The 25,353-nt window shown below is 40.4% G+C and overlaps 1 protein-coding gene across 2 annotated transcripts in view; it reads right to left on the bottom strand.

Annotated features, from left to right (window-relative positions):
* Positions 1–25,353, bottom strand: part of GABBR2 (gamma-aminobutyric acid type B receptor subunit 2) — an 844,982-nt gene that overhangs the window by 277,579 nt on the left and 542,050 nt on the right. For both annotated transcript variants that reach the window (XM_084618280.1, XM_084618281.1), the window contains exons 9-11: positions 16,084–16,164; positions 10,904–11,054; positions 10,276–10,408 (exon numbers count right to left, since the gene is read on the bottom strand). In XM_084618280.1, the coding sequence (XP_084474406.1) occupies positions 10,276–10,408; positions 10,904–11,054; positions 16,084–16,164 (365 nt within the window). The remainder of the gene's footprint in view (positions 1–10,275; positions 10,409–10,903; positions 11,055–16,083; positions 16,165–25,353) is intronic.

Below are 25,353 nucleotides of genomic sequence, written 5' to 3'. Positions count from 1 at the left end.
CCTAGTCCACAACTCGGAAAACCCCACGGCCCCAGGTCCATGCCAAGACTGGCCAGACCTGCCCTGCGCCAGCTACCCAGGGGAGTGGCTGGACCTCCCACTGGTCCACTGCCCCGAGGAGCCCATGGTGCTGGACTCCCCCAGGGAACACCGCCGTGACCCAGGTACCGGAAGGAGGGGACTCAGGAAGTAGCCGGGGGCAGCCGACCCTCGTCTGGCTGTAACTCTGCCAGAACGCATGTCAGTGTGTTGCGGTCAGGATCCCCACTGACTCAGCAGCAGGTCGTTTGCTGCTGCTAGGGCCCCGGATTGGGACGCAGTGGAGTGGGTGGGCCTGCGTCCCTCCAGTCTCCCCCTCTTCCAGGTCCTTGGAGGCCTGGGCTAATTCACACATGCTGTGTTGCTCAGCCCCTGCCTGAGCTACTGACTATTTGGTGCCTCGCTATGACTCAGGGCCCAGGCCTACGGTGCTCATTCTAGTTAGCACAAGGGCTGCCGAGGGAGACTCCGGTGGCTGGACAAATTCCCCCAAAGTTAACTGTGTGTAGCGAGCCGGTGTGGCTCCCTACCGCCCCGGAGAGGGTTGAGCCCCGGCCTAGCCCCTTTACAGTGTGATAATTGTATGTGATGTTCAAATGTGTTAATAAATATTCAATACGTTTGAGTACACAATAGTGATATTTTGTCAGACAGATACTTGATATTTTAATATCTCTAGTAAAGCTCTTTTTTGTCCTTACTCAAGTAGCAGTTATCCTTGGGGATACTAATAAATTCAATTATGTTCATAATTCAGAAAAAAATGTTATTTTTACTATGCTCAGTACAAAAAGGTTATGATTTGGATTAATTTATATTATAATTATATAGCCTATTGGCTGTAGTGGAAACCCTCCTAGTTAAAAATAATTTTCTCAGAATGAGATCTCTGCAGCCAAGCATGTGAGGATGATTTTAAAATGAAAATAGGTTTTAATTTAAAAGAAATAACCTTCCATTTTTCTGCCATCATTCATAAAACACAGAGTAAAACAAGGTATTTACTGTACATTGAGTACAGTAACATCATGATCAGTTTCTATCTTATCTGATTTTTAGAGAAATGATCATCATTTGTGTTGGATCTAGATACAAAGCTAAAAGAACCTGACAAAACTAATAATGACTCATGATCCTATTTCTCAATTATTTTTGCTTAATATAGTTAAGATATTGCTTTGATTTATAGTGGAGAGGGTAGAAAGGTGCCATGACGTGAACAGTGAAATTGGTTCACCCAAGACAACAGTGTGCTAAATTCTGCCCTCTGCTAGCATACAGGACTCCCATCAAAGCCAGTACTTTTGTTTCTCCAGACTTGGAGAAAAATCACAATATAGAATTCTTTGAAAATAAGGAGTTTCCCTCGCTGACAATAACATTTCCATTTATTTGAGCTATTCTCTGGAAAAATACAGCAGTGTATAAGTGTTATTACTGTTGCAATCCCCCTCTAAAGCTGGATCCAGCTGGATACTAACACAGGTATTTAAACAGGTGAGCAATCCCATGGATTTCAGTAGGGTTACTCGGATGCCTGAAGTTAAGCACCTGTATAAGTGCTTTGTGGGACTGGTATCATTACAAGAAACATTAGAATGAATAGAAATGGTCACATTTATAGAAACATCTGTTCACCTTGGGTTTGATCCTGCTGCCACTGAAGTCAACAGCAAAACTCCATTAGATTCCAGTGGGAGGAGAAGAAAACGCAGGCCACAAACATTTGAGTATGTGCACTTACAGTTCAACATGATTTTTTTAAAAAAATCAAGCTCTTTTATGACATACCTAAGTCTTTCAATGCATTCCTTAGAGTCTGTGGTATCTGCACAGTACTGTCAAAAAGTGTGCAGGAATAATGTTAGAAAATTCAAAACTGCTGTTTCCACACAAATCAACTATTGTGCTCTCACTCTCTCTCACATACTGTAGACTTCCCTCTTGACCTTTGTAATAAACTTTAGGCCATTTTCAATTGCCCCAGTAATAATGTTAGATTATATACTAATTGTTCATGATTCTACAAGTGGCTTTAACATCTAGACATTCTGCTACTGAAGGAGAGGTAAAATGTACTAAATATTTCATTAATAAATTTGAATCGCAAATTACTGCCTTACATTCTCTGGTGACCCAATGTGTACTTGGTTCAGCATGTGGACCATCCATTTAGCTTTAAAACTTTTGTCCCTATAATTTGTTTGAAGGAAATTTGACTTATCAAGATAGAAGCTGAACCTACTCTCATTACAGTCAATTGGAGAACTCTCTCTGACTTTAACAGGAGCAAGATGAGGCTCTGAGCGAGCAGCACAGATTGTGGCGGTCATGGAAATGGTTACACAAAACACATAGATTAAAATTAAAATGTAGAAAAGAAAAACAAGAGAGCAAGCAAAACACAGGAAGGCTGGCTGAAAACCCCAGCTGTCATTTTTAAAAAGAAGCCTAAGAAAATTAGATGCCCAAATGCCATTGAAATGCAGTGGGAATTTGGTACATGTTATAGGGCCTCCCCAACTGCAGTGGCCTCCCATGGCATGACAGGCACAACTGCCTTCGTTTCCTTTTTCAGAGTTCCCAGTAACTCCATCAAGCCCTCTTGACACAATACTACCCTCCTTATAAAATATTGGGCAAGTTGTCCACAACTGAGTCCCAAGCACATATAATGTGTCATGCCACTGGAAACAGTGTTAAGCTCACTCAGCCCACAACACCCCACATATAACACACCAGCACCTTTGACCACAGCCAGAGTGTCTGGCTGTCCTCCCTTGTGCTTGTAGCAGTACAACCACCCCAGTTCTTCCTATTGGAGTATAAGCCTAGTCTTGCCAGCAGGAACCCCACCAGACTCTCTGCTGGGAAATCTTTTTACCAAAGGAGCATGCCTTACTCCCCCTAGCCATCTAATGGTTCTTCTATTTCCAGTTCTTCAGCCCTGGCTCTTTGGCCTGGAGACAGAAAACTTCTCTTACTGCTCTCCTGCCTTCAGCCTTCTCCCAAGTTCCAAACATATAGTCTCTAGAAGCTCTCCCCTATCCATGACTCCTACTCAGGCAGCTCTGATTCACCAAGTCTCTTCCAACTCACTAAGTCTCTCCCAGCTTCTGATAGCCCCCAATTGGAGCCCCACTCTCTTAATTGGCCAAATGTGCACATCTGTCCTGGCACAGGGGTACTTGACCTACTATTCACCTACCTATTCACAGGGGCCAGTCACTCTGACAGTGCCATACAGTCTTTGGCTCTACTGAAAATCCCCGTCAAAATAACTGAACTTGAGGGAAAGAAAATGAAGCACATATAAAAGCTGAAAGAATAAAGAAATAACTGGAAAGCATAAGAGGCGAGAGCATAAGAAATACAGTAACCAGACAGAGGTATGTGTGCTCTTACGTCCCAATGGTTTTGAATGTGGGACGGATTGTTCAGCAGGTAATGTCAAGAGTCAATAAAATGTACAACTGGTTCAGATGCTGCAGTACTTATATTTAATTTTTTTACCAGGCACATTTTCCAAATTTTAATAGCCTATATCTAGGTTTCTTTGTGCCAGAGTACATGATGACACATTAGATTTTGTAAAGAAAAATGTAAATTATATCATAGACATAGTTATCTTGTAAAGTATAGCACATTCGTTTCTCTCTGACTGGAGTATTTCACTCAAAAAAACTTCCTCATATGGAGGCTAGGTGACCTTTATTGTCCCCTGTAATAACTGAACTGAATCCAAGGAATACAGGGCCTGATTTTCAGAAGTGCTCGATGTGTCACTGGCAGACCTGGTGCCAGCTGTTGCCGACGCTGTAGGCGTTAGCCGAGTACTGACAAATTCATATCTGGAAACCAGACCAGCTCCCCTGTAGGTTAGTATTGTTCAAGAGAGGTGTTAAAGTTGTGTTTAGATGTGTTTAGTGTTTAGACTCTATGAAAGACTTACAAGTTGCTGCATGTATTAATCCTACTTGTAACATCTGGATCCCATGCTACAAAGGTAATATGCAAGTTTTGCTTATAATTGTAAAAAAGGCCTGCTCTAAACTTGTTCTCCCTGCCTATCAAGGAGGACTATCAAGACTAAGTGGACCATTGTGAAGCATCATGATAAAGTCTTCGCTAATTGCTCCTACACAGGCTACGTGCAGAAGGTCTTATCCCATCAGTTTGAAAAGAGAGCAGGTCTACTTTAGAGCAGCCCCAAAACTGCTGCAAACTATGCCAAGGCTGGTATAGAATGGCTAGATCAGACAGTCACAACTGGCTCCTTTACAGCCCCCTCCCCATTCATATGTTCCCAGATGATATTAATGGCGGTTGTGTATCTATTGCACAGGTTGAGGGACATACAGCTGCTCATTTTGAGGGAAGCTGGGATCAGACCCACCCTTAGGGACACATTAGCCTTCTCAGCCCACAATGAGCCCAGTACCAAGCTCACAGGGCATTGCTAAGCTTAACTAATTGTTTGTAAGGCACTTTGAAATATCCTCCAATTGAAGGTGGTACGAAAGTCCATATATTATTAGATTTAGTATTCTATCTTAATTATTTCCAATGTGCGCATTAGTTTAGTATCTAGGCACCACACACTTTCATGGCATTTCTGCTTTCCAAAACTCTCTTGACCATTTGATAGCTGTTTTCTCAATTATTTTTCCACTGGCTTGCATTTTTTCAGTTTGCATCACATTTGATTTCAGTCCATATTTCCAGCTTCTCTTGTGCTCAGATACCATAGTGACTGTAAGATTAAAAATAAAAGGTAGCCTCTTTGAAGTATTTCTCCTTATCCTCTGGAACACTTCCTAGTTGATTGTATCTGCAAATTTAACTGAAGTAGTGTTTTGCTATTTTCCAGATTATCATTAATAAAGATGCTATAAATCTATGCAGTACTGCCCTGGACACCTCCTCACAATTCAGTACTCAGTGCTATTTATGATTTCCCTTTGCTTAGCCTTCAGCTAATTTTCAGTCCATGCATATTGGACATTTATTGCAGGACATTTGGCCTGTTCTATTCTAGATAGGACATTAAATCACACCGCAGCTGACATTATGGAATGCAGTTTGCCACCTATTGTAAATACACAGAAATTGAGTACAGTATATAGTGAATGTACTTAATTAACTTTGCATACAAAAGAGGAAATAGCAAGATGGAAGCAGTAACTGAGTTTAGGAACACTGGCCCTAATTCATGAAAGCACTTGATCATATACTCATCGTAAACTCATGTATAATTGCATCCCTATTCAGCAAAGTAGTTGATCATACACTTTAAGTGCTTTGCTGAACTGGGGCTCTTGTTAATGTTCAGTTTTGAATTTCAACATAGCAAATGCAATATACCATATCCTCCTGTGACAAGCACATTGCAGAATAAAAATGGTATTGTAATGAATCCAAAAATTGCCTGAAAACATTCAGTGCTAGCAAAAGTTTATCGGGTATGATGTCATACCACGTCACACCCACCCACCTCCAAAAACAATTACAGGATTCTACATTTGCCACATATCTGTAAACAGAATAAATGAAGATGTAGGTTATGGGCAGGTGGTAGAAGAATTCAGCAAATCCATCAAGCACAGCACCCTCTGAAAACAATAAAATCTGTACTACAGAGAAACACTGCTCCTTAGGATTGCCCTAACCAGGAATAATTTGCACTAGGGAGCCAAATCACCTGAACTTTGTGAGCAGCTTTAGGAGCACACAAGGACCATCCCTACCTAACTGGCAAGGACTCCTCATCAATGCAAGAAGTTCAAAAGCTTCTGCTGTGTGCTTGTATATCCCAGCATACACCACTTTCCCATCTGCCCCAAGAAAAGAACTAGTGGTTAGGCTCTGTACAAGTTAATTTTTAGCCACATCTCTGCATTATAATGCTTTGAAATTGATTTTTTTTTAAGGAGAATACTACAGAATTAGTTTCTATACTAGTTTTTATGTAGTTTTTCACAAATTTCAGCACCTTCCATTGCATTATCCCCAAGTCACATCTTTTGGCTCCACAAAAGCTTGAAATGCTTTAAATGTCTGTTCTTTAGTTTCTTTTTTAAATAATCTATTCTTATATGGTATTCCACTTTTCTTTCAAGGTATTGTGGCATTTCCATAGAGAGTGCAAATATTTACACATTGTGATAATGTTGTATTTTCTTTTCTTTACACAAACGTAATATGAAGGAAGCACATGGACACAGTGGGGTGCAAAAAATGTTTACTGATTGCATATAACATGTGAGTCCTAGGTACAGATAGACACTGCTGGTCTGGCAGGGTTCTGGTGACTTCTGCAACACACACAGTTGGGTTTGCAAGGCTTACGCTATGGTGCTAAAAATAGCCATGTGGATGTTCCTGCTTAGGCTGGAGCTCCAGGTCTGAAACCTGAGGAGGAGGGTGGGTCTCGGGGCATCCCACAGGAGCCTAACTTAATCCCTGTGGTTTTCTCCAGCCTGCCTTCACCTGCCCCAGCCCAGAGAGTGGGAACTTGCTTTGCTCTGCTTTCTTGGGTCTCCTCTCTCACTGAGTTCTCTTCCCAATCTGTATGGGTCTCCTGGACTATTTCCCAGCTGGGAACACTAATTGTAACTGAGTCACCAAATCAGAATTACCTGGGGGTTGACTGCTAGGTCACAGGCCAGGATGAGCCTGACTCCCCTTAAAGGGCCTGGCAGTCTGTGACAATGGACCACCTGGCTGATCCAGTAGGGCAATTCCAATGTTTCTGCGTGGTTTTGGAAACCCCTAGAAACAGTCATGTTTTTGGGGAAATGGTAAGCTGATCTTTATATATCGTGAATATGTAAGAAAACAATAAAGCCAAACCCCAAGAAGGGGATAAATGCCTTTTATTTATGGTCTAGCTTGAAGATTTTTTCCTTCTCCTTTTATTATTCAGTGAAATAAGATATTTAAACTACTTAAATATTTTCTTTGGTAGTCTCTACAGATCTTTTTTCCATATGTAATACATCAGTTTTGCTTGTCATTTTGTCTTATAAATGAAAACTGTCTTTAGTTAAGATCGTGTATAACAGACACAGCAATATCTTTGAAAATTAAAAAAATTAAAGCTGCTAATGAGTCACCAGTGCAGTAAATTGCAACTAATTTCTTGCTGTGTTTAGAATAATAGTGTAAAGTCTGGCCAGGAATTTGAAAAACAGGAAGTAGAGCAATTACACAAGGATATTAGGCAACTGAAATATTTTAGCATTGAGGCACTGCTGGCAATTCCATTGTGCACATGAGAGTTGTGACTCCATTGTTAAAACTCAGTTCTGTTTTACAAAGAACACAGGGATTGAACCTCTTTGTTTTCTGTGGAAAAAATAGAGGATGTTCTCTCCAAATTTACAGCACTTTGAGTACTGAATATATTTTCTGAGATTTTACAAATAAATCCATTTAGTAGCTTACAATTAAATTAATTAAAAATATGCTCTTTAACAAATGTAGTATTCATTAATTCATCTTCACTGATTTTAAGGCTAGATTATGATGATCTAGTCTGACCTCCTGCACAACACAGGGCACAGAATTTTTACTCAATGACTCCTGCATCAAGCCTATAAATTAAGCCCACAGTTTTAACTTTACAGGTCAGTGATACCACAAGAGGAAAAAATATGAAAAAACTGAAAGTGTCTTGAAACAGTTTAATCTAATCTGGGACCGTGGATGCTAAAATGCCTTAATTATAATCAGATGATTATTGCATGGCGTCACTGTCACTACTGGCCACAATAAAGATTGTCTGTAGGACTGGACAAAGGATAGAAATTCCATTTCACAAAAGATTTTGAGATTTTGGCTTCATTTTGAATTGGAGAAAAAAAACCTGAATACTTTTAAGTTGTCTGCAATGGAAAATGCTGAAAAAAATTGTTTTGCAATCTACTGAAACATTGAGTTTCGACAACATTGAAATGTTTCACTATTGGTTTTTATTTTTTATTTTGCACTGGAATATACAATATAAAATTTTAAAAAATCAAATTGAAAAGTTGTTTCAAAGCCAAAAAATCGAACTATTTTGTTCCAAAAAGGTCAAAATAGGATGTTTTCACATTACTGGAACTTTTTTTTTTTCCCTTTTGAAACAAAATTTCAGTGAAATTAACTTGATTACTGAAGTATTTAAATTTCAGTCTCTGTTTTTCCAACAAGCAATAGTTGTCTGAATGCCTTAAATGTGCATTTTTTAACTTAACATGTTCACATATATTTTTAATGTAAACTTAACACTGAATTTTCTGGGTTTATAATGCTTGGTCTGGAGATAATTGCACCATCACTGTCATATTTTTTTAACCTTTAATCTTAAATTAAGGTTACATACTCTTATCCATAACTCCATTTTAACATCATTTTTTGCCTTGAAATTTTAAACTAAAGAGACTGATTCCACCTATTTTAACAGAGCTCCTGGTTTAAGGATATTAAGTTGCCAGCATTACACCATCAGAACAAACTCAGTAGATGATCAGTGCACTTTAGGGCAGGACTTGTTCAGAAACTTCTAAGAGGTGATAAGCCTTTCTGTGAATATTACATACACTAAACACCTTCCTAATACTCTGCAAATGTTCACTAACCAAAGAACAATGAAAAATAAAGTCACATAATATTTAATTTCTTCTATAGATTTATCTGGAAGCATCTTAATTCAAACATTAGATGTAATATTCTCAGGCACCGGTGGCTGAGTACAATCTTACGGTTTTGTTCAATGACAATGATTTTGTATAATTTAAGTATCATTTGTGTTATTTTTGGAAAGAATGTCCTTTATCCTTTCTTGTAAGTATGTTCCTCTTATCTCCTGCCCTATCTTCTTTGAAGAGTACAGCTTATTCCTGAAGAAAGGACATTTTCTGAATTTTGCTTGGGGTGCCTCTGTGTCTACAGGAAAACTGGAAAGATCATCTGCCCTCCCATGTTCTAAAGAGGATTAATATTGAATGTCATAAAGATATCTGACCAATATAAAATATCATCACAGCAGTATAGCAGCTGCAAAAGAAAGTACCTCAGTTTTGTTCCTTGTATTTTAAATAAAGGTTTATGGTCAATTGTTAAAATAATATTTCTACCGTATATGTCATGACAAGCTATAATCAAAATGTCGCACTGTAATCGTGGTTGCCATAAGTGTACATATGTTCTTACCTTATGCAACTCATTCTACCTGAGGCTGACAAAGTAACTTACTTGGAAACTCCATAATTTTGCAGCATGCAGTAGACCTCTTTCTTGGCAATACTGACCAATAAGCTCCATTGGTTCCCTGTTTAATTGTAGACTCAAGCCTGGTCTATACATGGACTTCCATCAGTTTAATTAAATTAGATTAGTTAATTGGTTACAAACCCCTGTGTGGATGATTTTATTTTGGTTTTAGAGTGGCTAACTTTGGCTTAACTAAAACCTGTTCCTACCTGACTATAAGTAAACCAAAATGAGTGTCCACATGGCCTTTTGCACTGGTTTAACTAGATCAATTTAAAATCACACCTTACTTAACTTGTGAAACTCTGCATAAAGACAAGTCCTCAGTTTAAAATCCTAGTCCTACTCTAAAGTGGACTAGCTATCTTAGAGATCATCTTTCCACTGAAGTCAATGGACTATCACTTGTGTAAAGTTAAACATGTGTGACAGTATTTGCTGGATTGGTGCCTGCAATAGTTTACAACCAAGCTTGAAAATAGTTCTAGAATACTTGCGTAAAATGAACTTCTTTTGGGTCTAGAGAGGACTGGAAGAAAATTCTGTAGTAGGCTACAATCAGGAAATGTATAATAATGTTTAATTGATGACAAAGAAAACATGTATGCTCAGAAAATCATAATAGACCACAGTTCTGATTAGATGCTGCTCTACACAGGCAGCTTTCAATAAATATATAATTTCGAAATTTAGAAGTGCAGTTACACTTAAGACTGGAACCATGGACCAAACCCTGAGAAGTTCTGAGCACCTGCAAGTTCCACTGGCTTCAACAGCAGATGCAGGTGCTCTGGACTGCTCAGAATTTGGATCCAGATTTGTGAAAATCCTGGCAAAAGAAGTAAAAGAATCAGTGTTAAAACGTACAGAATAATTCACGGAGAACATACATATGATGTGCTAAAAATTATCCCTTTTGCACAAAACATAAACCTGTTTGCAAGAGCTTCTTAAGCTAGAGAATTTGAAGTTACTTACTGTGCAAAGTGTCTCAAATGTCTTTTCAGAGACAAAGGATCCATCAAGGCCAAAAAGAAAAATAGAGGCATAGGAAAGCATCCCCCCAAGGATAATAAGGTTGTTCATGTAGGGACTGGACATCTTTATTAGCCTACAGACAGACGCAGACGGTGCATTAAATAGAAAAAGACAACAGTTAGATGACTCAAAGCATAATGAACAGTTTCCTATAAAATTAATTAAACAGATGGCCGACCCCACTTGTGGAATTCCACTGGAAATCTAGAAACATGCAAATTAATTGTGCTTTCAAAAAAGTCTGGGTAAGCATATTGATTGTTAAGGGTTTTGATCTTCTCTGCTAAAGCTACTCCCTAATTTACACATTGGTTAATTAGCTAGGGTTTATGCTAATAACACAGTGGAAAAGATTAATTTTTCAAACAGAATAAAAGGATTTGATCGAATGGATAGTTAACATCTTTCAATACAAAGCTGTTGTATAGTAACTTCAATTAAAACAAATAACATTTTAAAAATATGGTCTTCCCGATGTGATGTTCTCTTCATATGATTTTAGTGTCCACAAATGTGATACTTAAATATGAAAAAAAAGAAAAGGAAAAAGATAATGTACATTTCTTACTTCTGATTTCTGTTTTTGATGTTAAAGAACAAAAAAGCACTGGCCATGATCATTCCTAGGATAGTAAGTGCTGAAAGAATACTGTAGAGAGGCAAGGAGATCTTGCGCAGCTGTTCTTGTATAATCGTTTTGTCCTTTGGAGGCTCCAATCCTAAAATTTCAAGAATAAAAACTGGCTAAAGCCCACATAAAGACTGAATTCTTGTGAAAAAATATATCCCTTCTATTACCCCCAGAAGATCTAAAGACAGTGGGCCATATTCATCCCTGAGGTAAAGCCATTTACTTCAACGGAGATATACCAGATAGTGAAGAAAAGTTTGGACTTCTGAAATGATATAATACCCTGTTGGAAGGAGAAAGTCCCAATTCAAGAAAGCTTTAAGCATGTGCTTAAGTCCATCCTTATTCAGGAAAACAAATAAGCACTGCAACACACATGCTTAAATGCTTTTCTGAATTGGAGATGACGCAAGTAGTCACAGGCTAAGAATATTCTTTCCTAGTCTACTTTTATTTACAGCTAGTCAAACCCTAAAATCCTTATTAGGGTTCCAGTAAGTCCTTATTCAACTGAAATCACTAACAATTTGCCCAAGTTAAAACGAAGTGAGTACTTCAAAATTTGGCCCAATATTTTGTCATCAAGCAAGGATTGACCAAAGAGCAAAAACAGCAGCAAGCCGTTACAGCCCCTTTGTGCTACCTTATGTTTGGGGAAGAATATGACCTTAGGTGTGTTAACTCTACTGCAAACAAATTCAAATCTATGTTTTAGAACATACAATTGGGTTGTCAGTCAAAGTCATTACACCCAACCCCAGCCAGCTTCCATGCCATTTGGGGGCTACCTGGCTTAAGAAAAAGAGTAATTTTGAGACTGTAACAGTTCTCTATATTTCCACTTCAGCTGATATTCATCTGTGTGCAGAGGGATTGTGAAAGGCTCTCCACATTACTTAAGCCACACAGAAGGGGTTCGTGCCTGATTATCTCTTCACAATGGAAAAGGTTTCAATGTCAATTTCATAGAGGGCAGTGTGAAAGGTTAACTTGACTTTGCCTCCTGACTCAGACCTGGAAACCTAATCTGGACTCTGATCCTTGGTTTCAACCCTGGTCTGGACCTGACTATGAATTCCTCAGCTATTCTTAGCCTCAAGTTTGCCCCTGCTCTGTCCTTGTGGGGATTGTGATAGTAAGTTTCATTCTTGGATATGTTCCTGATACCTGGAGGTGAATTGGTAACAAGGTGGCATGGTTCCAACATGCAGCTTTGGTCACTAAAAAATTCTTCCTGCAAAAATGAAAATGGTTGATCCAGACCAAATATTGATGCCTGGCTCAGTGATGTGGCTGACCTTGCAGCTAATGGATGACTGGCATTCCACAGAAGGGGAATGCCCAAAAAATTCAAAGCAATTTGGGTTGACTTTTTAAAGCCCATTGATTAATGCAGCCCCTGAAGATAGATATGTTGCTTCACTTCATAGAATCATAGAATCATAGAATATCAGGGTTGGAAGGGACCCCAGAAGGTCATCTAGTCCAACCCCCTGCTCAAAGCAGGACCAATTCCCAGTTAAATCATCCCAGCCAGGGCTTTGTCAAGCCTGACCTTAAAAACCTCTAAGGAAGGAGATTCTACCACCTCCCTAGGTAACTCATTCCAGTGTTTCACCACCCTCTTAGTGAAAAAGTTTTTCCTAATATCCAATCTAAACCTCCCCCACTGCAACTTGCACTTGCTTCCTTCCCTTTATCTTAACCTTCCTTTAACCCTTTATCTTAACACTTCCTTCCCTTTATCTTAACCTTTTCTTTCTTTCTTTGTGTATTATGATGAATCCTGTATATTTGTATTTGAAAAAAAACAATAAAAATGTGAAAAAGCCCATTGCATGTAAATAAGGCTGTGTGTAAATAAGGCTGTGTGTCTGTCACGGAAGTCATGGATTTCGTGACTTTCCGTGACCATTGCAGTGGCCAGTGCTGCTGGCTCAGGGGCTGTCCAAACACTCAAGCAGCCACATGGTCAGCAGCAGTTTGGGTGTGGGAGGTGCCTGAGGGCTGAGTCGGGGGTTGGGATGCAGAGCGGTGCTTACCCAGGAAGTGGCCGGCGTGACCGTGCAACTCCTGACCTCCCATTGGCTGCAGTTCCCAGCTAACGGGAGGTGCGGAGCCGGAGCTCGAGGCGGAGGCAGCGCGCGGAGCCACCCTGGCCTTCCCTCCCTCTAGGAGCTGCAGGGACATGTGGAGCTGGGTAGGGAGCCTGAAAGCCCCGCCAACCCCCCTCCCCCGCACTAGCAGGGGTCCCAGGCCGCACACTGCCACCTCCCCCGGCCCACAGCACCAGCGGGGGTCCCAGGCCACCCCCCAGCACCCACGACACCCCCAGACCACTCCCACCCAGAGCACCTGCAGCCCCCTGGCCCAAGATTTAGCCAGGGGTATAGTAAAAGTCATGGACAGGTCACAGACCCTGAATTTGTGTTTACTGCCTGTGACCTGTCCATGATTTTTACTAAAAATACCCATGACTAAAACATAGCCTTACATATAAACACAATGTCAGGGACAATCCCTGCCCTACATACTTATCTAAATCTAAATAGTCAAGACAGAGGAAGGATGGGCAAAATGAATTTTAATACCCTTATTTTACAGATGGGGAAATGAGATTCAGATACACTGAGCTCCTTGTCTAATATCTAGGCTGACCAGATAGCAAGTATGAAAAATCGGGACAGGGAGTGCGGGGTAAAAGGAGCCTATATAAGAAAAAGCCCCAAATATTGGGACTGTCCCTATAAAATCGGGACATCTGGTCACCCTATCTAATATCACACCACAACTCCAAAACACAACCAAGAGTTGAACCCAACTTTCCTGAGTCCCAGTCACAAGACTATTCTTCCTCCCATAGGTCTTCATCTTTTAAAACAGTCTCAATGGTTGAAACCTGCCCACGCAGGGTGCAGCAAACTCTTAATCCTGTTTAGCCACAACTGAGTTTGTCAACTTTTGTGAAACGTGGTTGTTTTCATTTAGTAGATAGGGTTAGAGATGGATTAACACACTATTCTACCATAACCACACTTCTAACTGCTGACTTAAAAAAGAAGGGCATAAGGGGGGAGGGGGTTGAAACCCTCCCCCCCCCCAAAGACACAGTTGGCACATCCCATCAAATTTCTTACAGGATAAACCATCATTACTCCCTAAACCGTTTCAAGACAGTTTAAAAAAAACAAGCATGAAGCATACAGATATATTTCTATGATTTCATAAGAAAATTAACTTGGAAAAATATTTTAAAACACTGAATACATTTCCCAATGGGCCACCAGTATTGAGCTGATCAAGTGGTGTAGATATTATATGAGAGCTTTTATAGAAGCAGCTGGTTGGTCTTGTATCCTGTGATGCTATGCCTAACCCATCAGGGAGTGGATCCTGGGAGCACTCCCTTGGCAGAATCATCCTTGCACCAGTGCTGAGCCTGGCTCAGGAGCTGAAGGGGGGCGCAGCCCATGTCTCCCCTTTCCCAGGGCTTCTAGGATCCCACCTCAACTCAGGTGAGAACAGCCCTGAAGGTTACCCTAACTTGTGTCCTATGTGAAATGGCCCCAGTAGGCTGCTGCACCATTGTAGAATACCTGGGGCACAGTAATGATCAGTTCATGCTCTATCTCTTGCCAACTCACCCCTGGAACACACCTGTGCGGGCAACTGCTGCAAAGGTCTATGCCTGCTCTGCACTACCTCTGAGTACTACCTCTGAGACCCTATACTGGGGATATGCCCTGTAGGGGCCTTATGACTACTTTGCAGCCATTTTATACTAGCTGGGCTGGAGCAACACACCTGAGAATTCCCCCCTCAGACTGCAAATCTTTTGCAGAACTTTAATTCAGGAGTTATATATTTACCCGAAGGGCGATGTTCTTCACAAAACTAAGCAGGCAATAAGACAAAAATACAATAAAGAACATATCTGAATGAGAGAGGCTTACATTAAAGGACACCATCCTCAAAATCTACAGTAACTAAATGACTGCATAGAGCACATTGGGTATTTGTATCAGTATTAAACTGAAACAACCAATGGTCCTATAAGATTTATTTTTCACATTTGCAGAATGGAAATGCAATTTAATAGCTGTTAACTTTATGATTGTTTATACTGTATGCATTCTATACAAAAGCTTTGGGCCAGATCCTGTACTCCTGATTTTCTGAGACAGAAAGTAGCACCAGCTTCCCAAAAGCCATAAAGGGCCATTCCAGTAGCCAGGGATTGCACGGATATAGGGACACCTTGGCCACACAGCTTCTGCTGGGGTGCTGGGAAAAGAAGGGTGTGGCAGTTCTGTATCACCCAAGCAATCCCTCATGCTGGGGGAATCTTTAATGGATCCTTTAAAACGAGTTTAATGCTGCTTTGTGCTGCCAGACCAGCATAAAGAAATTTTAGCAGGGCCCGAGATCTGGCCCTTTATCTGTACCTATCAGGGGGTAGCCGTGTTAGTCTGTGTCCACAAAAACAACAAGGAGTCCAGTGGCACCTTAGTCTTTAAGGTGCCACCAGACTACTTGTTGTATCTGTACCTAGTTATACATGCACACAACTATTATCTGTGTGAAAAAAGAGACCCCTTATTCATTTCTGTAAGTTTACTGAAGACAATAAAATGACAACTGGCATCTTCATGAAGTTACAAAGACTAAGAGAAATGTAACCTCCTCTTTCTATACTCACACATCATGTTAGTGAGACTGATTGTTGGAGGTGACATAGGAATGAAATTAAAGCATTTTGGATTTGTGAACATGAAAGAGAAAACATATTCTGAAACCCACTGAAATAATGAAGAATATCCATTTTCACAGATCATTTATGATTAGCACAAGATGTCGAAATGAGAAATACTAACACAATATAATCATTCAGAATGTTGCTACTTTCTATTTAGAACTCTCCTTTTGTAGCTTTTAAGAGCTTGCGTGACATAATAAAATATCAAGCATGATAGACTGGCCCTAATCCCCTCATCATATGATTTTATAACCATTTTTTTCAGTAACAGAATAATAAAACGTGTCTGTATAAAGCATGAAGTCTGAACTATATAGCAATCCATATAACTGTTGTGCATTTTTTCCATTTCCTGTCCTACCTTGGAACCTGATGGTGTTGTTGATTATTTCCAGTGTATCAGCTACAGCATTATACTCTCCCACCTTCACTTCCTTTCTATCTGCAGAGAAACAAACAAGTAGGGTTGTTTATGTCAGTTCACATCTTCTCAATAATGTAACTGTTTTCCTTTCTTGTTGTTGCTATATTTATATTCAAGATACCACAGAAAATGATTCAAAGAAAATAAATACACATAAGGAGTATGAATTATTAAAGCAGAGTGCCAGATTTGATCTATATTCGTATAAAAAGAAACATTTTTGAACTTTTAGAGAAATACAAAGTTACATTGGACAATGTGTCTATTAAGTCATCATTCAATACTAATTTTCATAAGTAGCAAACTATTCTACTTTAGAATGAACATCTTTTCTAATCCCAGATTGGTAAAATTAAATACTGGTTTGGAGTCAAATTACCACCTTTACTCATGCTGAATAGTACCCTTCTGCTCAAGTAGTCCATTTAAACAAATAGGATTGCTTGTTGAATGAGGTATTTCTCAGAGGGAGTAAGGATGGCAGATTCACACCCTTGATGAGCAGAGTAGTTAAAAGAGCAACTGGGAATTTGATATCTGAATCTTATTGTGAATTAATAACTCATCAATACTCTTATTTGAAAACATAACCCATGAATTTATTGCCAAATTCTATAGGAGCTAGAATATTTGGGTCCCACCTTTCGATAGGTAACCTGGGTTTACACTTACATACACAGACCTCTTGTTTCTCACATAAATAATTTGATACAGTACCTTAATATCTCTGGCTATCTATTCTTCATATCATCCCTATTGCCACAGTATTTTGAACTTGTACCTTATATGGTGTATGTTTGTTTCAGTCTACTGTTAGTGTTTGACAGGAACTTTCTATTTGACATAAGCTTTCTTGCTATTAATAAACTTGTGCACTTCTCCACTTAAACTTACCATTTTACTCTCTTCCTTTTACTTTTTGATCATAAGCATTCAAACCATCAATATCTGAAATACAGAATTCTCAAATAGCCTTGAGGCAGAGTCTATGGTTTTAAAAATTCTTACTTTTCCCTATAACTTGTGGTTATCCATTTTCCTATTTTTTTAATATTAGACCTTATCATATAGTGGTCAGCATCACTCAGTTGAGATTCTAGGCTTGCCTTCTTTATTAACTCCTGCATCTGACTTAAGACTCAATCAAAAACTAACAAGATTCAAAGGTTTTCAAATCTTTATAGCAGGAAATGAATGACAAAATTAAGAGCATCAACGCAAGCAGCACATCATAGAATAGCAAGACTGATCTATTAACATCAAAGGTGCAAAAGGTGGCACAGAAACTAGGAGAATTTGAGTGGGTTGTTTCTACATTTTCCTACAGTCTGTAAGAACACAAGCAAAAATTATCCATGGTAAAAAACTTACCTCTGCACACTACTAAGAAAACAAATAAAACTATTAGAAACTAAAAGAAAATAATTAGCTGTACCACAAAAATTGTACCCTACACTGTTTTGAGCACTTGATCCCTGAGTTACTCAAACTAAATACTCATGTTGATCCTATACATGATTGACGAGGGTCACCCTTCTTCTCATGTCCTTGCACCAGAATCGTAGTTTTTACCCACGTTGGATACATGATATGTCCTGGTCTGTAGCCCTGGCAAGATTTTCCACGGTGCATAGCTTCTTCAGGAGCTGTTAGATCAACAGACGTTCCATAGTTTGTATTTCACTGCAGTCAAATGTACCTGGGTCATTTGAATAGTCGCACTTCTGCATGTTGACTTTTAACCTGCCAACTCTTGTGTGGTGGCAATTTAAACATCTTCAGGTCGAACAATCCTCCTTTGTGCCTGCTGGAAGGTGTTCAGCAATGTGAATGTGCAATTTGGTGTCCTCATCAAGTATTTCAAGCTATGTGCACCACATTTCCAGTCGTGTAGCCGTCGGTGATTTTTTACATGGTTTCCTTGCATGGGAGCTTTTCTGAGATTTCAGGCGGCTAATTGCTGTGGCATGGCAATGTAACAGCTGTCTGAAATCTTCGACCTGTCGTAATCGTTCTGTTTATGATACAATACTCCCTGAGCATGGTATTGCCTGGCGTTCCACACCGGGTGATTATTGTAAGAATATATTATCTCACTCAAGTCCATCAAGGCCACTGTAGCCTAGAGTGGGAAAGTGGCCTCTTTCCTCTGAAATTATTTAAGAGACACATTTTTCCCGGTAGCCAGTCCATTAGCCATATATTTACATTAAAAATAAATCATCCACTCCTCAACCTTCTATGGAAGAAGTGGCACAGGTACAGATGTTGGAAAAGGATTCCTTCCTGTATTGCAGCTGTGGATAGGAATGTTTGAAAGAGCTCTGATCATATAGAGCCATAGCTAGTTGTTTTTATTGTATTTATAGAGAGCAATCATATCCCTCTCAACCTTCATTTTGGTAGGCTAAACAAGCCAAGCTCTTCCAGTCTCCTCTTATAAGATAGGTCCTCTATACCCCTGATCATCCTTGTAGCTCTTCTCTGCACCTGTTCCAACTTAAATTAATATCCGTCTTGAACATGAGTGACCAGAATTGTTCACAGTATTTCAAATGAGGTCTTACTATTGCCTTGTACAATGGCATTAATACTTCTCTATCTCTACTGGAAATGTCTTGCCTAAAACATCCTAGGATTGCATTTGCTTTTTTCACACCTGTATCACACTAGTGGTTCATAGTCATCCTGTGATCGACCCACACACCCAGGTCTCTCTCTTCCTTTGTCAATTCCTACTGACAAGCCCCCAGCTTGTAGCAGAAATTTTCATTATTAGACTGTAAGTGCATGACGCTGTACTTTGTACTATTGAATTTCATCGCATTTCTGTTACTCCAGTCTTCATGATAAACCAGATCTTTCTGTATAATATCATGATCCTCCTCAGAATTGATAGAATCATAGAATCATAGAATATCAGGGTTGGAAGGGACCTCAGGAGATCATCTAGTCCAACCCCCTGCTCAAAGCAGGACTGATCCCCAACTAAATCATCCCAGCCAGGGCTTTGTCAAGCCTGACCTTAAAAACCTCTAAGGAAGGAGACTCCACCACCTTCCTAGGTAACCCATTCCAGTGCTTCACCACCCTACTAGTGAAAAAGTTTTTCCTACTTTCCAGCCTAAACCTCCCCCACTGCAACTTGAGACCATTACTCCTTGTTCTGTCATCTGCTACCACTGAGAATAATCTAGATCCATCCTCTTTGGAACCCCCTTTCAGGTAGTTGAAAGCAGCTAACAAATCCCCCCTCATTCTTCTCTTCTACAGACTGAACAATCCCAGTTCCCTCAGCCTCTCCTCATAAGTCATGTGTTCCAGTCCCCTAACTATTTTTGTTGCCCTCCACTTTTTCCTCATCCTTCTTGTAGTGTGGGGCCCAGTACTCCAGATGCAGCCTCACCAATGTCGAATAGAGGGGAACAATCACAACCCTCGATCTGCTGGCAATGCCCCTACTTATACAGCTCAAAATGCCGTTAGCCTTCTTAGCAACAACGGCACACTGTCGACTCATATCCAGCTTCTCGTTCATAGTAACCCCTACGTCCTTTTCTGCAGAACTGCTGCCTAGCCATTCAGTCCCTAGTCTGTAGCAGTGCATGGGAGTCTTCCATCCTAAGTGCAGGACTCTGCACTTATCCTTGTTGAACCTCATCAGATTTCTTTTGGCCCAATCCTCCAATTTGTCTAGGTCCCTCTGTATCCTATCCCTACCCTCCAGCGTATCTACCACTCCTCCCAGTTTAGTATCATCTGAAAACTTGCTGAGGGTGCAGTCCACGCCATCCTGCAGAGCATTAATGAAGATATTGAACAAAACCAGCCCCAGGACCTACCCTTGGGGCATTCCGCTTGATACCAGCTGCCAACTAGACATGGAGCCATTGATCACTACCCATTGAGCCCAATGATCTAGCCAGCTTTCTATCCACCTTATAGTCCATTCATCTAGCCCATACTTCTTTGACTTGCTGCAAGAATACTGTGGGAGACCGTATCAAAAGCTTTGCTAAAGTCAAGGAATAACATGTCCACTGCTTTCCCCTCATCCACAGAGGCAGTTATCTCGTCATAGAAGGCAATTACATTAGTCAGGCATGACTTGCCCATGATGAATCCATGCTGACTGTTCCTGATCACTTTCCTCTCCCCTAAGTGCTTCAGAATTGATTCCCTGGGGACCTGCTCCATGATTTTTCCAGGGATTGAGGTGAGACTGACTGGCCTGTAGTTCCCCAGATCCTCCTTCTGCCCTTTTTTAAAGATGGGCACTACATTAGCCTTTTTCCAGTCATCCGGGACCTCCCCCGATCGCCATGAATTTTCAAAGATAATGGCCAATGGCTCTGCAATCACATCCACCAACTCCTTTAGCACTCTCGGATGCAGCGCATCTGGCCCCATGGACTAGTGCTCGTCCAGCTTTTCTAAATAGTCCCAAAGCACTTCTTCCTCCATAGAGGGCTGGTCGCCTCCTCCCCATGCTCTGCTGCCCAGTGCAGTAGTCTGGGAGCTGACCTTGTTCGTGAGAACAGAGGCAAAAAAAGCATTGAGTTCATTAGCTTTTTCCACATCCTCTGTCACTAGGTTGCCTCCCTTATTCAGTAAGGGGCTCACACTTTCCTTGACTTTCTTCTTGTTGCTAACATACCTGAAGAAACCCTTCTTGTTACTCTTAACATCTCTTGCTAGCTGCAACTCCAAGTGTGATTTGGCCTTCCTGATTTCACTCCTGCATGCCTGAGCAATATTTTTATACTCCTCCCTGGTCATCTGTCCAATCTTCCACTTCTTGTAAGCTTCTTTTTTGTGTTTAAGATCAGCAAGGATTTCACTGTTAAGCCAAGCTGGTCACCTGCCATATTTACCATTCTTTCTACACATTCGGATGGTTTGTCCCTGTAACCTCAATAAGGATTCTTTAAAATACAACCAGCTCTCCTAGACTGCTTTCCCCCTCATGTTATTCTCCCAGTTTCTTATCCACTTCACAATTCTTGTACTAATCCCCATCTTTTCTAATGTAACTAATAATTTTCCATGTGTTATCGCATCAAACGCTTTACTAAAGTTCAAATATATTAGATCTACTGCACCTCCCTTAAATAAATATCAGTTATTTTCACAAAGAAGGAAAATAGGTTAGTCTGGCATGATCTACCTTGATAAACCCATATTGCACTACATAATGTTTTCTTCTATTAATTTAATTATTCTTTCCTTACCAATTTCTTCTAAAGCCTTGCATGTTATTGAGGTCAGAATAATAGGTCTGTAATTGCCTGGATCATTTTTTCCCCTTTTTAAATATAGGATGACGTTAGCTATTCTTCAGTCATATGGTATTACCCCAAAACAGATAGATTTATTAAAAATCCTTGCTACCGGACCAGCAGTCTCATGTGCCAGCTCTTTCAGTATTCTGGGATGGAAATTATCCCATCATCCCCAATTTTACCACATTAAGCTCTTTAAGTTTTATTCATCAGGAAACTGTTCCTGACCATGAGTGTGTGGAAGCATTTTTTAGTGGAGTTACTGGAAAGCCAGCTGAAGCAGTATGACAGCAAAGTCCCTTTCCACACCATAGAAATTGCCCTATTTTCAAATAATTTTTAAAGGGACGTCAAGATGTCATCCAGTCCAGGCTGACGTACTGAGGCAGGACCAAATAAACCTAGGCCATCCCTGACAGGTGTTCATCCACCTGGTCTTATAAACCTCCCTTGGAAGATTCCACAGCCTCCCTTGGAAGCCTAATCCAGATCTTAATTACCCTTAGAATTAGAAATGTTTTCCTTATATCTAACCTAAATTTCCCTTGCTGCAGATTAAGCTTATTACTTCTTATTCTACTTTCAGTGGACATGGAGAACTGATCACCACCCTCTTTATAACAGCCCTTAACCTATTTGAAAACTGTTAACAGGTTCCCCCCTCCCCCTCTGTTATTGTCTCTCAAGACTAAACATGTCAAATTTTTTTAATCCTTCCTCATAGATCAGGTTTTCTACACCTTTTATACTTTTTGTTTCTCTCCTCTGGACTCCCTCCAATTTGGCCTCATCTTTCCTAAAGCGTGGTGCCCAGAATTGGACAAAATACTCCAGCTGAGGCCTCACCAGTGCTGAGCAGACAGGACAATTATCTCCCATGTCTTACATGCAACACTCCTGTTAATACACCCAGAAGTTTTTGCAAATGCATCACATTGTTGACTCATGTTCAATGTGTGACTCATTACAATTATCAGGTCCTTTTCAGCAGTATGACCATCTAGCCAGTTATTCCCCATTTCATAGTTGTGTATTTGATTTTACCTTCCTAAGTGAAGTATTTTGTACTTGTCTTTATTGAATTTCATCTTGCTGATTTCAGACCCTTTCTGCAAATTGTCAAGGTCATTTTAAATTTATAATCCTGTCCTTCAAATTGCTTGTAACCCTTCCCAGCTTGGTGTCACCTGCAAATTTTATAAGCATACTCTCCACTCCATTATCCAAGTCATTAATGAAGCTATTCAATAGTACTGGACCCAGGACTGACCCCTGTGGTACCCCACTAGTTAGTCCCTCCCCGTTAGACAGCAAGCCCTTGATAACCAATTTTTGAGCACAGTCTTTCAACCAGGTGTGGACCCACCTTATAGAAATTTCATCTAGACTACATTTTCCTAGTTTGCTTATGAGAATGTCATGTGGGTCTGTGTCAAAAGACTTACTAAAATTGATACATTACACTTGATGCTCTCCCCTCCCCACCATCTGCTAGGCCAGTAACCTATCACAGATGAAAATTCACTGAACGTTTAAAAATTTAAAAATGTTATAAAATGGTTAAAAATAAAGAAAACAGAAACGTGACCAAAGCACAACATGGTAATTATCACTAGGACTGCTCATTTAAAATTAAGAAAGATTTAAATAATAAATAGGATTGTCTTTATTCATTATAATTCTAAAAACAAAAACCAGCTACTCATTATAACTTGTCATGAAAACCCCATTCTTGTCTTTCTTCACTATTCTTTATTTTACCGTGATTTCAAGGGATTAATGGGATTTATAGTACAGAACACATCTCTGCAGCGGGATGGATGCAGGTAACATGGCTGCAAAGATGGGATATCTGGGAATCCTGTGCACTGAAGGGAGGTTCTGTGCTGACTTTGAAGGGCCTTGTCCAGTAGGAACCACTAGGATGGACTGGAAAAAGGTTACTGAATCTTGACTTATCAGGATCCAGTGGTTGGGAATCTCCATGTAGAAGGTGCAGAGAGGCTAGGATAACAGTTACATAGAGGCTTCACTGTGGACTTCTGGCTCCTTGAAGATAAGAGTGTGAACTCCACCCTCAACACCCCCTTTCTGCCTTTACGCTGGGAGAACAAAGAAAAGATTTAGTGCCAGATCTGAATTTTAGGTGCTTGAGAAGACTTGCTAATATGACTGGACAGACATGTACAATTGCAAATATTTTGAGATATGCAGCCACCTGCTCCACATATCTATGGTCTGCTACTTGTCATCTCTGAAGCAATGTCACAGGCATATAGGCTAATAAAATCACATTCAGATATTGGAATCCTAATATCCTGTGATTTTAAATATCAACCTATTTAGCTCCCTCCCTTCTCAGAGATTTCTCACCTTTTCTCTCTTTTCCAGAGACCCTTCTCTTCCCAACATCCCCCAGGTTCTCCTTCCTGTTTACTTGGTGGTGTCTTTGGGGAGCATCTAGCTGGCCCTCTTGCCTTTCCTTTGAGGAACAGCTGGCTGGTCTAACTCCCGCCATCAGGCTCTTCAGGTTGGGGTGACAGAGGGGCTCTCTTTCTTCTAAATTATCTGGTGCACTACTTGCACTTGGGGGTGCGCTACTAGCTTGAGGCAACCCAGATTACATCAGACAGCTGACCAGGGACCTGGGTTATTTTTTAGTTTGTTTGCTGTCTTTGCTTAAAGCATTTTCCCAGTCTTGGGATGTCCTGAAGAGCCAGCACTCTCTTTGGGAACAGAGAACACATCATTTTAAATATTTATAGGCATGTTCTGGAGCAATTCCATAAAGTCTGAAGAGTTGTCCCATTCTTGGACACCTTTATGTCATCCACAAAGGTATCTGGGAACAGAGGCCCAAAAGGACTTAGATGTCTAGATGTCACTTTAGGTTCCTAAATCCAACATATAAGCTCCACTGAGATCCTCAAAAACCCTTCTCAGCTGCCGCCTAACTCTTTAGGCACCTAAAGTCCCTACATGCTTAAATTTCCACCATTAAAGTTCCCTAGGCACCTAAGTTTGTGTTGTTGGGCATGGGCACAGCTGCCTCAGCACGGGCACCTGGGCACCTATCTCAAACCTAAGCCCCCCTTTTCACCTTAGGACATTCTAGTCAAAACTGTAGAAAGTTCTCTGACTTTCTCTGCCCTGTGCTGATTTGGCTGTTGGCTCCAACCCTACTCTTCTCTTACAATTTCTTTGCCTTAGTGTCACTCCACACCTGTGCTTCTCAGCCTATTCCCCCCGATCCTGTCCCCTTTGCCCCTCCTTGCCTTTTCTTTCCATTTACCAATTTAGCTGATCCACTACTAAGTAAACTCCCCCAGCCCAAAGTGGAACAAACATGCTATTTGCTACCATCACATGGCTCACTCGGCTTGTTTGTCTGGCCCTAGCCTGTGTCTGTTGTGTCTATTTAGATTGTAAGTTCTTTGGGGCACAGACCATCCTCTACTTTATGTTTATACAGTGCATAGCACAAGTAGGCCCTATTCTTGGTTGACCCTTAAGCACGACTGTAATAATCTTGGCTATTAATAATAAATAATCCTCCTCCTTCTTCTCAAACTAGGTGCAATCCGGTAGGTGGTCTCAGAGCATACCTAAGCCTACCCAAAATGGCTGGAGTAAAAAGAAGTGGTGAGTCCCCTGCCCCATTGTAACTTTTAGCCCAGTCATCAGGGCACTTCATGCAGGATGTGAGAGCCCTAGGTTCAATTCCTCTCTCTGCTTGATGTGGAGAGATGCTCCTGGGGAATTCTGCACCAAAAAATCCAAAATTCTGCATATTTTATTTGTCAAAATAATTCAATATAATCATACCAGTTTCACTTATTTTAGTAATTGATTTAAACTACCATACAGGAAAAAAAAATCACAATAACTGTTCAGCATTTCCTAAACACATCAAAGTTAAGTTACA

Source organism: Lepidochelys olivacea (assembly GCF_965140295.1).
Source record: "Lepidochelys olivacea isolate rLepOli2 genome assembly, chromosome: 2".
NCBI lineage: Eukaryota > Metazoa > Chordata > Testudines > Cheloniidae > Lepidochelys > Lepidochelys olivacea.
The sequence above is the reverse complement of the archived record's forward strand: the minus strand, read 5'-3'. Positions and strand labels throughout refer to the sequence as shown.